The 16,657-nt window shown below is 35.0% G+C and overlaps 1 protein-coding gene across 1 annotated transcript; it reads left to right on the top strand.

Moving 5' to 3' along the window:
• Positions 1-12,838: 12,838 nt before the first annotated feature.
• LOC116419399 (olfactory receptor 6C4-like) lies at positions 12,839-13,768 on the top strand. Its single transcript, XM_031939224.1, has one exon. The coding sequence runs from the start codon at positions 12,839-12,841 to the stop codon at positions 13,766-13,768; it is 930 nt and encodes a 309-aa protein (XP_031795084.1).
• Positions 13,769-16,657: the final 2,889 nt, after the last annotated feature.

Genomic DNA, 16,657 nt, shown 5'->3' with positions numbered 1-16,657 from the left:
CAAATGAGGCCTACTCCCTTTCCCCCCTTTCATGTTGAGATCTTTGTGTATTGGCAGATTATATTCCTTCCCATCCACCTAAGCTGAGATAATGAAGCATAAGTAGATTCCCAATGGAAAAGCTATAAACATCTCTATCAAAGGGCCTATGATCTCTTCCTTGAGAAAACTATGCAAGGCTTTTGCCTGCCATTGTCCAGAGAATTCAGAGAGAAAATTCCCTGTAAACCTACTTGCCCATACTCCTTAGTTACTCTCAAGTAAACTTGCGTGCTTTTGATTCACTCACATTCTTTCATTTTATCTCTAAAAGCAGCCAAGAAGGGCTTCTTTGTCTTAGTTACAGCTTCAAAATTAGCTAACTACATGGGTACAAATGGTCCCATGGAAATTAGAATCCTAGATAACATGCTTCCCATTCCCCTCTTTACCAGATTTTGAAAAGAGAGTAGAGATGGGGAAAGACATTCTAACAGGATGTTTCTTCCCCCAGCCAATTTCAGTGTTGGTTTAGAGGATGACAGGAACACAGAGATAGAGAGAAGCCTTTAATAGGAATTGTCAAGCACATGGAATACCAGGGACATTTTTCAGAAAACACTCTAAGACTGGATTAATCACTTATGACAATAGATGTTTACAAGTAGCCCTTATGTATTTTTGATTCACTCACATTATAGATCTGTGTATGTGTATACATGAATATATATATATTTATATATACAGATATCTGTGCTTAATTTTAACCTTCTTCAGGAAAGGGCCAGGGAGAGAAAGGTGGGAGGGAAGGTAAAGAATAAAATAAAAATTGCACAGCACAGAGCAAAAAAAAAAAAAAAAAAAAAAAAAACCTACAAGGAAGCAAAGATGGACAGTTCTGAGCACAATGTGTAGTGTACATTATATAGATTTTCTTAAAATGGAAATTTATTATTTTATATTTTGAATCTTCACTTATGTTTTGCTGAGCACATAGAATGGTTTTTTTGTATTTAAGTTTTTAATTAATTAGTTAAAAAGAACTTACAGACTAAACTAAAAAAATAAATAAAATATTATTTCTCTTTTAAAAGGAAATAAAAAGGAATTTTTAATTCATTTAAAAAATTTTAAAAGGAAATAGAGTTACTCAAGAATGAAAAAAATGAGGAAGAGATTAGGAAGAAAACATGATAAATTTAATTCTTGAATAATGTAGTCTCAGAATTCCAAAAAGAGGACTGAAGAACGTCAGTCCTCTTTGAGTAAATAAAATCTATCCAAATTAAAGGTTTAAAAGAGGAAATAGAGAAAAGAAAGAGAGCAACCATAGAGCTTCAAAAGGAAATACTTGCTCATAAAAAATAGGAAATGACAAGTAACTAAATAAACCATAAAGCTTCTAGTGTGATGAACAAATAAAAATTCTTAAAAGATTCTAAAAGATGAAATTAGATAATAAACATGGCATCAGAAAGAAAGATCTAAAATATCTAACAAGCTATTTAATGTTAGAAAAACTAAACAAGATATAAGGTTCTCTCTTTTTTAACATTTTTCAGACAGCAGTTTGATGCTAAAAGAGGTAGACAAAAAACTTTTTTTCATAAAGAAAGAGAGTTACAATTTCTGGCAAAGGATATAAACAAAGTATTATTTCTTTCTTTCCCTCTCGTGCAAAGACAACAAACTTTTACTTATTAAAAAATAATAATATGTGAGCATGAAAAAACACACAAGGACACGGAATATGGTAAAGACGGTTCTAAGAACTTAGCGCTTCTAAGAATTGTGGCTTCCCTGCTCATTTATAAATAATTATCAAATTATATATAATCAATCAGGGTAAACCTCAAGGGGAAAAAAATAAGAAATCGAGCAATTACTTGAAGACGGGAAGATATTAAGAACTAGTGACGTCAATACTGAATTCCAAAAGGTTCTGATTTAAAGTCATTGAAACAGGCAGGCGCTCTAAGGGAGACTCTGGATAATACTGAAATCAACGTGCTTTTAAAAAAAAAAAAAAGTTGTAGAGAAAGAGGGGTCAAAAATCACCTTTGTCAGAGATATCTGAATAACCCTACCGCAGGAGCATCTTGCGATCTCCGGCCAGGTGAGCGCAAATTCGATGCAACTGTCGAATCCAATTATTTTCCTTCAGCGCCATCTAGCGCGAAGTAGAGGAGAAGCATCTCAGAACTGCCAGCTATCTCCTCTGGCTGGGAAGGTTTGCCCCAGGTCTTGCTCTAAATTAAGCTGCTTGGCGTTATCCAGAGTCACTCTGAGTTATTTGCTAAGTGTTCTCTTCTGATCCAACAGCGTGAGCGAATGGTTTCTGGTAAGGGAATAGCTGGACGGATGTGCTGGGCTGTAGTGGTCAGAGAGAGTCTTTGGCTTAAAGGCTGGGCACCTGAGGATGTTTTACATTTTCGAGGGAAACACAGGGAGAGATATTCAACCTCTGTTAGGTGTCCAGTGAATTACTTGCTGAAGGCAGTTCAAGGTTTCAGCATCAGGTCCTAATTAATTCTTTTCAATGACATTCTGGAATGTGTGTGAGATAGTTTTTGTTTCCCTGTACTTTTTTATAACTTCAATTTCATTTTCATGTCCTTTTTCCCCCTGAGGCAATTAGTATTAAGTGACTTATCCAAGGTCACACAGCTAGGAAGTGTTAAGTGTTTGAGGCCACATTTGAATATCTTTTCAAAGTGGGTAAGGAGGGAGGAGGGGGTTGGTGGTCGCTGTTAAAAAAAAAAAAAAATTAAGTGCTAAGCCCTTCCCGTTGAGAGGCCTGCCCTGGTGTCAAGCTGATGTTAAAGCACTGGAAAACACAACCACCACCCATCTTCCTCTGTTTCTCCTTCTACCTCTTTCAGGCAAAGCCCTGTGTTTCATCTGGGGCAGCTTTATATTCCCGAGGGACAAGTGGTTCTCTTCCACCAGAGGATGCTTCAGATGCTTTCCAAGAAGTTGAATCTATCCTATTCCCTGGGACATCTGTAGCAGAAAAGAAAGCAAGGGAGGACATATTATGAAGACTTCATTTGTTCAAGTAAAGAAGATGGAATTATTGACACTTGCTTAGGGAACAGTGTTCATCCTTTATTCTGTTACCATCCAGATGCAGACAAATTTTATTTATTAGGAATTACCAGACTGGGATTTGCTTGTGGCCAAAAAAATTTCACTAGTTTATGGGCAGGTACAATTTTTCATGCTTCAGGCAGTAACTGAGGATAGAAATAAAATGGATATTGGGACAGAGAGTGATTCTTGTCATCATATTCTTTTTCAGTTTTCTAATAGCTGCATAGATTGGCACTAAGACCATAATTTCTTTTTGTAACTTGCCCTTTTTCATATACTTAGATTGCACAAAGCCTCTTTGATGTTACATCAATATTTCTTGTTGATATAAAAGGTTATGATACTTTGGATATGTGATTTTAAAGTATATTTTGAGGAAGACTTTTCCCTGGACATCTAACTAAGTTGCTATATTATGTAATAATGCACTACTCCAAAATTAAGGTTTCTCAGGGCTTATAAAGAAATATATACTTGGGTGTACTTTATTATGTAAATATTTATATAGATAAATGGACTCAAACATTAAGAAAAGAAAAAAATAAGTATTAAATGGAAGGAGATTTTTGCATTTTTCTTCACTTAATGAATTGTCATAGTCAAAGAAGTCACCAACAAGCCTTCTAGTAAGGAGCCTCTCCATGCTCAACTAAGATAGGCCTCAGACTCAGCAGTGTCCTGGAGCCAATTCTTACTGACCAGGTAATTGGTCAAGTTTCATGTCAGCATTTACACTTCAGAAATCAGCAAATGTTACAAATCAGAGCTTGATTTACTGTTTTGTTGATTGTATAGAATGAAGAAAGTGAAGAACAAATCCTAGTAATGAAAATGAAACTTAAAGATATGTAATACCTACATTTTTTTTTCTAGGAAAGCTGGTGGATAATCATTTATCAACACACTGTGAATGGAAAATACTTAAAAGCATTTATCTTGATAGAGCCTACAAGTGATTAAGCTCCACTGGCAGATTCTTCCAGAACCCAGGAGCATTTCTACACCACATTGAAGCATAAAAGCAGGAAACTGACAAGGGTAGGATTCATGTGGGAATCCTCTCTCTATTCTAGCCCAAGGCTCCTGTCTCACAGAGCCCTGTGATCTGAAAAATACCCAACTATTCCTTCAAGAATAATCATAATTATATAGCTAGAATTTTTATTCGGGCTACTTTTACTAAGCACTCTGCTAAGCCATTTACAAATATTATCTCATTTGATCCTCACAACAATCCTAGAAGACAGGCACTATTATTATGACCCCCAGTTTGCTGAAGAGGAAACTGAGGCAAACTGAAGTTAAAGCCCTATTCACACTTTCAGTGAATCTGAGATCAAAATGTGTCCATAAGAGATCCCATCAAGTATGTCATTGCTAGGTAAGTGTATTAGGGAATGAGCATAAGAATTTGAGGAGTTTTGAGAGACAAGACCAGAGAGGAAATTGGAGCTGGAGAATAAATGAGTAGAAAGGAAATCTTGACCAAGAATTGTGTATTTTTCTCTTAGGAAGCAGTCTTTAAGAGGATATTTCCTTTACAGAGAGGGGAAATATACTGCTGCAACTTGAGAACACAGTAGTTTAATGGATATAATACTGGATGTGGACTCAGTAGAACTGAGCTAAACCTGGCTCTCTCATTGGTTCCCACTATATGCTTGAATGAGACATTTAGCATCTTGGACTCATTTTCTTTGTCTGTAAATTGAAGGGGTTCACTGAAAAAACATTTTGTCCAAAACTGATTCTAAGTCAGTGGTGCTTTTCTTTATTCCCCAATTCACAAGGAAAACAAGCCTTTGTCCAAGAATAAATTGACTCTTGATTTAGGTGACAGACCTTTAAAAATGCTGAGGATACCAGCAGCCTAGTAAGTAGCAGGCTCCTAAACTTTCTCCTTCTTGCTGCTCTACAGCTGCATTTGATGCTCCCCCATACCTTCTTTCCTTCCTGTTTCTAAGGACCACCTGCTCTTAACCATCTTCTAATGATTTTGTCTCCAAAGTTGCCAAAGAATGAAATTCATTAGTATCTTAAAAACAGGCTCCCCAGAGTACCTTTTGTTTGTTCATTCAGTTGATCCCCAGTGCCTATTCTAAATAAAGCTGTTAAAACCTGTGTCATATTAGTTAGTGTAGAACCTGATAAGAAAGTTTGCAGACGTTACTAGCTTCATTCCTTCTAGAACACAAGAGTCCAAATATGTTCTCACTCTCAAAGTCCCCTTTCTTTCCAAGTATACCTATTTATTCATTTACGTAAAACTGCCTCTCAGTTTGATTTTATATCAATACTGGGAAGAGAAATGGTGCAAATGTCTACAAGATAAGCATAGGACTGGGTGAGACTATATTTCTTTTTTACTAAATGCCTTATGTCTTTCAAGAGAAGGTAATCAGACTTTTGAGAAGGGTCAGAATAAATGTAATTTCTTCCTATGGTTTTAGAACAGAAAACGTTAGTGGATGCAAATCCAAGAAAGAAAGATTGTATTGGGAATTAGTCCTTTGGGCTATGTGAATACTGGGGTATGCAACAAACTGGAAACATTGATTATTCCCTTAGAGCTCCAGATGATCTGACCAATTTCTATAGCATTGGTGTAAAGGAAAGCAACAAGGACAACCACAGATGATCCTGTTTTCTTTTTTTTTTTTTATTAATTTAAAATTAAATAACTAAATAAGAAAAAAAACAAATAAAAAAAGACAGAAAAAGAAAAAAAAATTGTCATGTGCCTAGCAGAACAACAGAGAGAATTGAAAACATGTAACAATAAATTTCCATTTCAAGAAAGCATGGAATAATAGAAGACATATTCATGACTGTCCAGCTTTTCTTTTCTTCCTTGTAGGTTATTCTTTTGTTCTTTGCTGTGCATTTTTACTTTATTTTTTTCTCTTTCATCCCCCTCACTTCCTCTAAGCAATCTACAATTAAGCACAGATACATGTAAATCCATATGATATACATCTATACACATATAACCTACATGTATATATACACATATGTACTTATGCATATATACACACATAAATATGCATCTAAAATAATATTAATATGGCTAATATATAATGTTGATTTCTCTTGATTGGAAATTTGAAATCAAGTTTACTAATCCTACTTTTTTCCCTAATAAATTCTACTTCTGATCCTTGTTATTGTATTTTTGTATATCTCTTACTTTCTATCCTTGCTAACTCTTCTACTTTAATTCTACTCCTTCATTTGCCTTGCAATTACTTAACCTTCCCCCACCATGGATCCCTCCCTTATGTTCTCTCCCCCACTGTTTCCCTCCCCATTTATCCCACTCCCATTAATCTGCACATCCTTCTATACCCCACTATATTCTATTCCCTCCCCCCTTATTTCTTTATAGATTTTGGAGAGTACTATAACCCATCATGGGAAAAAGAGAGATACAATGGGTTGTTCCCCATTTACCTCATTCCCAATGGCTGCCCTCCTTCCCCATCTAATGTCTCTGTATCATCTCTTTCTCTGCAACTTAGTTGTATAGCATAATTACTATTTTTACCTTTTCCGAGACACTTTTGCTTTTTAGAATGAGGTCTTACTCAGCTCTGCCCCAATCTTTTTTTTGAACTATTCAATTACTGATATCAATCTTAGACATCAGAATTTACATTTCCACATATAAAACATAGTTTGTCCTTGTTGATTCCCTTGAAATTATTCTTTAAAATTGATTCTTACATATTTAATTGTCTATTAAATTCAGGTTTGGTTGAACCAAAATGCCAAAAATCTGAGTTCATTAAATGTCCATTTTATTTTTCACTCAATATTATGGTTAGTTTTGCTGAATATGATATTTTCGGCTGATGGACTAGTTCTTTGATTGACAATATATAATATTCTGGATCTCATGGTTTTTTATTGTAGCTGCTGATAAATCCAGTATAATTCTATTTGTAACTCCAGCATTATGAATTTGTTTTTGTTTATTTCTTTCTTGTAAAATTTTCTCTTTACTCTGAGAATTTCAAAACTTAACTATATTATTCCTATGTGTTTGCCTTAAAGAATCTCTTTGAGGTGATGATTGGGGATTTTTTTTTCCATTTCTACTTTCCCCTCATATTTTATCACGTCAGGACAATTTTCTTTGATTATTTCTTGCATTATTGTTCAAGGTTCTTTTTTTTTTTTTTTTTTTTTTTTTTTTTTTTTTTTTTTTTTTTTTTTTTTTTTTTTTTTTTTTTTTTTTTTTTTTTTTGATGATCTTGTTTTCTACATAGGGCTGTAGAACAATAAGAAGGTCTAATACTTCATTTATCTTGGAGATACAGAACAGGACAAAATTGCCCAAAAGATCCTAGATCCTGAGCCCCTTTTCTGAAAGCCCATTAGTCTTGTGGAGAAGCATATTATATCTATAAAATAGGTGTTCCTTCCCAAATTGTGAAAGGGGCTATATATCTAAAGGATAAAAATTCAGATGATCCAAGAAGCCATGAGAAGAACTACAGATAGGATAGGAACAAGAAAACTGGGAACTACAAGGCAAGTTGGAAGAACCAGGGGTTTTTACACTCTTCTTTAGATAACACTAAGGAGACTGAATCTAAGAATAAAAATCACTCCCAGCAGTCTCCTTTTGGTCTTTTTGAAAGGTATCTTTTCATTGAGAGGTGTAACCATGGGCTAAATCAGGTAGGTTGTTTTTAATATGAGGAAAAGAGTTGTCTGAGTCATTGACAGGCTCACACAGCCAGTATGTGTAAAGGGATGGATTGGAACTCAGATCTTTATGACTTAGAGGCCAAATCTCTAGCCATTAGTCCATACAGCCTTTCCAAGTATGTGAGTTATAGAGAAGATGTTGATTTGCATTGGTAGAGAAAATTCCTCAGAGAGACTTCTCTATACCAGTGAAAGCTAAGGTCAATCAAAAACTATAAGGAAAATGTCCTAACCATTGATTTTGCAAAAATATAAAGATAAAAAGGGAAAGACAATTTTCAGAGGGATTAGGTTCTGCCTTTAGATGTTTTTAAAATGGAGTCCAAATGACCATGATCTTAGAGAGTTTGTTTATTCAATCTTCTTTTAAACCCAGATTGGAATAAATATATTCCGGGGCTCTCTGAATGCTGACATTCTCTGGAAACTGAATGCAACAGGTAAACTAAGAAATAGCTATAAGTAATTTTCATTCACTGCTCATTTATCTCAAATATACATAAGGAAAATCCCAAAGGACAGAATTCTGTAATACTAAGATGACTGTGTCCCAGAATCTTTTCATATGGAAAAAGTAACATACAGAACTCACTACAAAATCTTTCTATGAAAGAGTTGCAGAAATGGAAGTATTCATTATGTGACTTCCATGCCCTTCTTTACAATTTGTCTTTAGGGAATTTTTACCCTTATCCTTGGAGGGGGGGAAGACAGAGAGCAAAGCTGATAACGAATCAAAGATGTATTGTAGGACTATGATATAGACTATAGGGAATGGGAAACAGGGACAGGAAGGAAAGGAGAGACAAACAAATACAGTTATTCCTTTAACAGTAAGGGGGTAGGGCTACAGGACCCAGGGGATTTGGAATATCTCCATAAAATTTATGACCTTTAGTATCAGAGAATTCTGAATTTTTCCTTTTTTCTTTTAGGGAGTATTTACAATAAGCTTATTGTAAAATGTGGGTTAAATATTTGGTCATAAACTATATGTAGATGAATGTTAAGTAAAATTGTTTCACCTGCTGGCTTTGGCATTCTTTTTGCTAATTTTAACTTTTTACTTATTTTATATTTTAAAAAGAAATTTTGTATATTTATGATATTAAAAGATAAAATATGTTGATATTATACAATGCTATATATGTATTTTAGGCATTTGTGAGTTTCTAAACTTTTTCTATCATCTCTTGGCCTTCAACATGTTGTCTGTGGCTTCCACAAAACTTCCCAAAAGTTGCCATTTAATTTCCTATATAATATTTACAATATAATATTTCCTACATAATATTTTCTGTAATATTTTGAAACCACTGTGGGAAAAGTCACTTTGTAGAAAGGATAATTGTAAATAGATTTCTGAGCAAGATCACTGTCTGAATGGGAAGCAAGTAGCCCAAAATACCCATATACCTACAGCAGCAAAATCCTGAAATTTACATTAGACAAAATAATGATGAAAAAATACAATGAGAAATGTGAAGTCTTCCTTCCCAAATTGCACAAGAGGTCAATCAAAAGTCTAGAAGACAATAGGGAAAAAGGATCTTTCTAGGAAACCCAGTACCAAATCATTCTAGTATTACCAGAAATGGTCAGGGAAACTTGTAGCCTATAAGATTCTTTTTTCAGATAGAAAATGGAAAGCTCTTCTTAAGTGTAGAGTACTTAGAAATCCATAGGGTAATCAGAAAGCCATAGCATGAGAAGCAGCATTGGACCATACCTCTCAGAACAGATAACCTAGGCCCAGAGTTTCCACCTGCCAAGCACTCTGTACTGAGACCCCTGAAGATTCCACACATTCAAAGATTCAAAGACATAACAAAATCCAATCCAGACATCCAGGGTGCCCTGTCTAAGCAAATACAACTACTCCACCCAAACACATAGCAGGGGGAAGAACCTGATCCTGGCACAAAGCCCCATATCAGGAACTAAAATCAAAAGTTTTTGTTTCTGTTTTTCCTTAAACAATTGAGGTTAAGTGACTTGCCCAAGGTCACATAGCTAGGAAGTGTTAAATATCTGAGACCAGATTTGAACTCGGGTCCTCCTAAATTCAGGGCTGGTGCTCTATCCACTGTGCCACCTAGCTGCTCCCAAAAGATTTTTTATTATAGCTTTTCATTTACAAAACATATGCATGGGTAATTTTTCAACATTGACCCTTGCAAAACTTTCTGTTCCAACTTTTCCTCTCCTTTCCCCCACTACCTCCCCTAGATGGCAGGTAGTCCAATACATGTTAAATATGTTAAAATATTTGTTAAGTCCATATTTATACAGTTATCTTGCTATACAAGAAAAATTGGATCTAGAAAGAAAGGAAAAAAAAAAACCCGAGAGGGAAAACAAAAATGCAAGTACACAGTAACAAAGAGTAGAAATGCTATGCTGTGGTCCATACTTTATTTCCCATAGTTCTCTCTCTGGGTGTAGCTGATTCTCTTCATTACTGAACAATTGGAACTGATTTGAATCATCCCATTTTGAAGAGAGCCATATACATCAAAGTTGATCATCCTATAATCTTGCTGTTGCCGTGTATAAGGATCTCCTGGTTCTGCTCATTTCACATAGCATCAGTTTACGTAAGTCTCTCCAGGCCTCTCTGAAATCATCCTATTGATCATTTCTTACAGAACAATAATATTCCATAACATTCATATACACAATTTACCCAACCATTCTCCAATTGATGGGCATCCATTCAATTTCCAGTTTCTAGTCACTATGCAAAGAACTGCCACAAACATTTTTGCACATATGGGTCCCTTTCCCTCCTTTAAGATCTCTTTGGGATATAAGTCCAGTAAAAACACTGCTGGGTCAAAGGGTATGCACAGTTTGATAACTTTTTGATCATAGTTCTAAACTGCTCTCCAGAATGGTTGGATTCATTCACAATTCCACCAACAATGTATGAGTGTCCCAGTTTTCCCACATCCCCTCCCACATTTGTCATTATTTTTTCCTGCCATCTTAGCCAATCTGAGAGGTATGTAGTGGTATCTCAGAGTTGTCTTAATTTGCATTTCTCTGATCAATAATGATAAAAATACAGTCTCAAAAAACACCAATCTAGGAAATAGTTCAAGGAAAGATCATTTGTAAATCACTGAAATTCCTGAAAACTATAATCCAGGAAAAAAAAATAAGGTCTGGACACACTATTTTGAAATATCATAACAGTAAATTAGCAGCTCTATCAGAGGAAAAAAAATGGTCAAAGTAGAGAGAAAGACTCCACAAATTACCTTTTGAAATAAACTTGTTCAAAAGGGGAAATCCCAAAGCTATTATAGCAAAAATCCAGAGTTCTCACATTAAAGATTTTATAAGCATCCAGAAAGGAGCACTTAAAGCACCAACAGACCATAATCAAAAAAAAATTTTTTAAATGGCAGTAACTATTATAAAAATGACAGAAGACTTTGGAATAGTCCACTGCAAAAAGCAAAATGCACAACCCTACAAGCAAGTATAACTTAACCAATAAGCTGGGTTCTTGTTGCATTATTTGTTCTGTTTTGTTTTTACTTTTCCCAATAAAGGACAAATTGACCTTTGAATAGAAGACTTCAAATATTTTTGATGAAAAAAACGGGAGTTTTATTGAGTTGAATGGGAGATATTAAACCCAAAAGGAAAACAAGAAAACCTAGACAGGTAAACTTATTTGAACAATTCGAAGTGCTAACTTTCTAATAGAGAAAGAAGAAAGACATATGTCCTTTCAGAAACTGAATGTGTTCAAAGTATATTGAGGGACTTAAATAAGGAAAACAGAGATAATGATGAAGTAGAAAAAATAGATACCAAGAGTAAAAATATGAAATAGATTCAGGAGGGCAATAGATTGTAAAAGAATATTACATATAAAAAGATTTGGTTCACATCATGGAAGGACCATGACAAGCCTTCCACCAGAGGTGATGAAGATTTGCTATTTATTTAACTTCATAGGCTTAAGCAGATACAACATGGAAGGCAGAGCAATTTTCATTTCTGAGTACACAACTTTTAAAGTCTCAGGGGAGCAGAGAAGTGGGAGGGTAGGAAGAGCTGGATCTATGGAGTAAGGAGGAATTCCTGAGTAACCTGGTGGAATCCATCTAGTCCCAGAATTGTCTAAAGATATGCTAATCAATATGCTGATTTCAAAGGTTATGACTGCCTTTTAAAGATGCTAAGGAGACAGTAGTAGAGCCTAGAAAACTGAATAGGCTGATTTAAGAGTTTCACCTCACATCACTGAGATAATAGGGACTGAATGAGAAAAACTTTGCCTTCTCATTATAAAATCGAAACTGGACAGTTTGGGAGAATTGACCTTATTATTATTCTGAAAATTGCTGAAATTAAACTAGTTTAGGGTTCACTTTGATGGGATGGATTAGTTTTATTCCAAGAAGGTCATGAGTTGAAAGAGAAAAAAAGATAAAGGGGAATTAATAGGATAGAAAGGAGGAACAAGCATGTTAAATTTACTTTTTCTCATTATGGGGTGCCTAAAGAGTGTACAAACATGGAAGAAAGAGTGGAGAAATAGGCATTAAGTTAACTTCACTGTAATCCAAGACAGAGAAAGGAAAGTTGAATACACACATAAGAGTTTGGTATAGAAAAACATCTTCTTTAATGAAAAATTAAACAGGGACAGAGAGGGAGAAGAAGTTTAAAAGAATACTAGTGACAAAGGAATAACTCTGCAACAAGATAAAATATCTGACCCTAAAGGTCAGAGCTAAAGAAAAGGAAATGGAGGAGAAAATAAATACAATCCAGGACAAACTTTTTGGATAACTAGGAGATGGCTAAACAAACTGTAGTATAAGAACATAATTGGAATATTGTTATTTGAAGAATAAAATGTAAAAGTCTTACATAGGACTTGAAGAAAAGGGAGCTTGTGAGAAACCAATATCAATATGATAGATAGATCATTTATGAACTTTTTCCATTCCATTCCCAACCTAACTCCCACATCTCCCATCTTTATCCCTGATTGCTCTCCTTTTCACTTTCAGATCCCACCAAAGTCACAATGAAAAACCTCAGCACATTAACTGACTTCATCTTACTCGGTCTAACAGATGCTCCTGAATTCCAGGTTGTGCTTTTCCTCTTTCTCTTTCTCACCTACCTGTTTAGCATCATTGGCAACCTGACTATCATTACCGTCACTTTGCTGGATTCTCACCTCCAGACTCCTATGTATTTCTTCCTTCGGAATTTCTCCATCTTAGAAATTCTCTTTACATCTGTTTTTACTCCCAGACTCCTACACAGTATTTCAACAGGAAACAAAACCATCAGTTTTGTTGGCTGCTTCACTCAGTTCTTTTTTGCTATATTTCTGGGAGCCACAGAGTTTTATCTTCTAGCTGCCATGTCCTATGATCGCTATGTTGCCATTTGCAAACCCCTACATTATACAACCATTATGAACAGCAAAATTTGTATCTTACTCATCCTTTGCTCTTGGTTGGCTGGGTTCTTAATATCTCTAATAGGAATTGTTATGACAAGTCAACAAGAGTTCTGTTCAAACAATATCATAAACCATTATTACTGTGATACTGCTCCCATTATTAAACTCTCCTGCTCAGACACGAGCCTTCTAGAGCTGGTTGCCTCCATCTTAGCAATGGTAACCCTTGTAATAACCCTGGTGCTTGTGATGCTCTCTTATATCAACATCATTAGAACAATTCTCAGATTTCCTTCTGCTCAACAGAGGAAGAAAGCCTTTTCTACCTGTTCCTCCCACATGATTGTCATCTCTCTCTCCTATGGAAGCTGCATCTTCATGTACATCAAGCCCTCTGCAAAGAGTGATATTTCCTTCAACAAGGGAGTGGCTGTGCTCAATACCTCAATAAGTCCTTTGATGAACCCTTTCATTTATACTCTGAGAAACAAGCAAGTGATACAAGCCTTTAAGGACTTGATCCAAAAGATTATGGGTCATTGAAGACATGAATTCAAATGGAAAAACAGGGAAAAGGAAGAATGTTTTTGAAATATGAAATAGTTATCAGTACTTTAGACTAATTACAGGGATGTTAATGAATGAACTGTATAGTGTCCAGAGGAGGATAACCAGTATGAGGAGGGGACTTGAAGCTTGGTCATTTGAGATTATTTTAAAAGGAGTAGGAATTATAATCTATAGGAAAGAAGGCAATGGAAAACCTTCAAATATGTGAAAGGTGTTCATGTAAAAAAAAAAAAGATTAGCCTTCCTCTGCTTAACCACATACAATAGCTATTAGAACAAGGCAGAAACAGATTTAAGATTTTAGTTCAATAATAGGAAGAACTCTCTAAGAATTAAGGCTGACCAAAACCACAATGGATTGCCTCAGGAGGAAAAATCTGCCCATTACTCAGGGATTTCATGGAAAGAATTTTTGTTTCAGGTAGAGATTAGTGTAATTGATCACTGACTTGTCTTTCAATTCCAACAACCCATGATTTCCTCAGTTTTCACTTTTGACTGATTGTTTTAGTTTAGTGATGCTCACACTCAATTGGCTTTTCCCCATCTTCCTACAAACAAGCTCAATTCTCCTTTATCCTAATAAAGAAAAGCTTTCCCTTAACCCTGTTACCACTACTCATTTCTCTCCTTTTCAGTAATTCCCACATGCATTGTTGATGATTTTCATGGATTCATTTTATATCCTGCAAATTTATATCCTGCTGAAGATATTAATTGTTATGCCCAAAAGAACTTATAGAAATAGGAAAGGTTCTTACATATACAAAAATATTCATAACAACTCTTTTTGTGATGACAGGTGTATAACAATTGAAGAATAGCTGAATAAATTGTGACATGTCTAGAGGCAGTACTATTGTGCTTTAAGAAATAAGGAAATCATTTCCAAAAAAATGAAAAGACTTATGTGAATTGATGCAAAGTGAATTTAGCAGAACCAAAAGAATAATTTTTACTAAAATATTAATATTATCTAAATAAACAATTTTGAGGACTTTTATAGACTTATGGAGAGTGAGAACAGAACCAAGAAAACAATGCATAAAATATAACACTGTAGAAATGAATAATATGTACAAAAACAACCCAATAAAAATTCTAACTGTGATCAATACAATAACCATTAATGGTTCCAAAGTATATTTAGATATGCTATCTATTACAAAGACATGATGAATTTAGAGTATAGAATATGCAGATATACACATACATTCATATATATGTGTATATATTTACATTGTATTTTAATAGAAATTTTTTTTGCTTGACTATACATACTTGTGACAAGAATTTAATATTTCTTTTTTTAATGGAATGTGGGATGACAGAGAGAAGAGTAGATTCTGTTTGGTTTTTTTAAACAAAGAAATGAAGGTCAATGATAAGAACTTTCAGGTAAAGTCATTTGATAAATTATTTTGTTGGAAGAGGCCTTTTGCAAAGATAGTGATCTATAAATTTATGTAATATAAAAACAAGATACATCAATACATTTTTAAATCACTAATTAAAAATAATTTCCTAGAGGAAAGTAGTGAATATTTGCTTCCTCCATTTCCTAATTTCTTGCGAACTGCACAGTATTTTATAGTCTATCTCTATGCAGCTGCATGCTCTCTCCAAGGTAAATAATGAATTCTTAATTTCCAGGTTCATTGGCTTTTCCCGCCCCCCTCCGCTCCATATCTTCCTTCTTGGCCTTTCTCTAGCAATTAGCAATGATAATTATCCTCTTTTTCCTTATATGTCTCTTAGTTTCTGTGTTGCTATTCTTTCCTGATTCTCCTACCTGTCAGCCAGCTCTCTCTTGATTTTTTTCCTCTTGCTGCCTAGATGAAGATTATTCTAATAATATAGTGTTAGCTTTTTCTCTTTGTTTCTCTATCTGTATCTGTGTGTGGCTGCTTGTCTGTCTGTCTTTCTGTATTCTCTGTGTTGTGTCTCTGTCTCTCCATCTCTCTCTCCCTCTCTCTCTTCCACTCTCCCTTTCCCACTCTTCCTCTCTCTCTTTCTCCATCTCTCTCCCTCTTCCTCTGTCTCTCTATCTCTGTCTGTCTGTCTCTCTCTCCTCTCTTTTTTCCTCCTCCTCCTCTTCCTCCTCCTCTCTTTCTTTCCCCCCTTTCTTCCCCCTTCTCCTTTGTGGTGTCTTGTCTGTCCGTGAAGATCTTTTTTTTTTTTTTTTTGGTAAGAGAGTTGGTTGATAATCATTTACCAGCATACTTCTGTCTGGAAAATACTTGAAAACTTTTACTATGGTAGAAGCTACTAGTGATTAACTCCACTGGCAGATTCTTCCAGAACCCAGGAGCACTTCCACACTACTGTGAAACATAAAATGAGGAAAATGCTAAGAATGGGAATGATGTAGGAATCCTCTACCCATTCTACCCCATGTGGCTCCACCCCTACATGGCCCCATTGATCTGATAAAATCTAAATATTCCTTCAAGAATAATAATATAGCTACCATTTATGTACGGCCAACTTTTCATACACATTGTGCTAAAACCTTTACAAATATTATCACACTGAATCATCGCAAAAACTCTGGGAGATAGGCACTATTATTATCATCGGGCAGTTTGCAGAAGAGGAAACAAAAAGTTCAGTTTAAGTTAAACCCCTGGTTACACTTTCAGTGAATCTGATGCCAAAATATTTCTATTAAAGCTCCCAAGTATGTCATTGCTGGGTAGGTGAATTAGGGAGTAAATATAGGAACATGAGGAATCTTGAGAGACAAGGCCAGAGAAGAAATTAGAACTAGAGAATAAAAATGGGTAGGAAAGAAATCTTGACCAAGAATTGTGTAATTTTCTCTTTGGAAGCAATCTTTAAGAGGACATTCCTTTACAGAGA

Source organism: Sarcophilus harrisii, chromosome 5, assembly GCF_902635505.1.
Source record: "Sarcophilus harrisii chromosome 5, mSarHar1.11, whole genome shotgun sequence".
Classification (NCBI taxonomy): Eukaryota; Metazoa; Chordata; class Mammalia; order Dasyuromorphia; family Dasyuridae; genus Sarcophilus; species Sarcophilus harrisii.
This window is presented reverse-complemented; position numbering and strand designations above follow the sequence as displayed.

Excerpts from the sequence above, each read along its gene's own strand:
- LOC116419399 (XM_031939224.1), top strand. The coding sequence starts at position 12,839 with ATGAAAAACCTCAGCACATTAACTGACTTCATCTTACTCGGTCTAACA.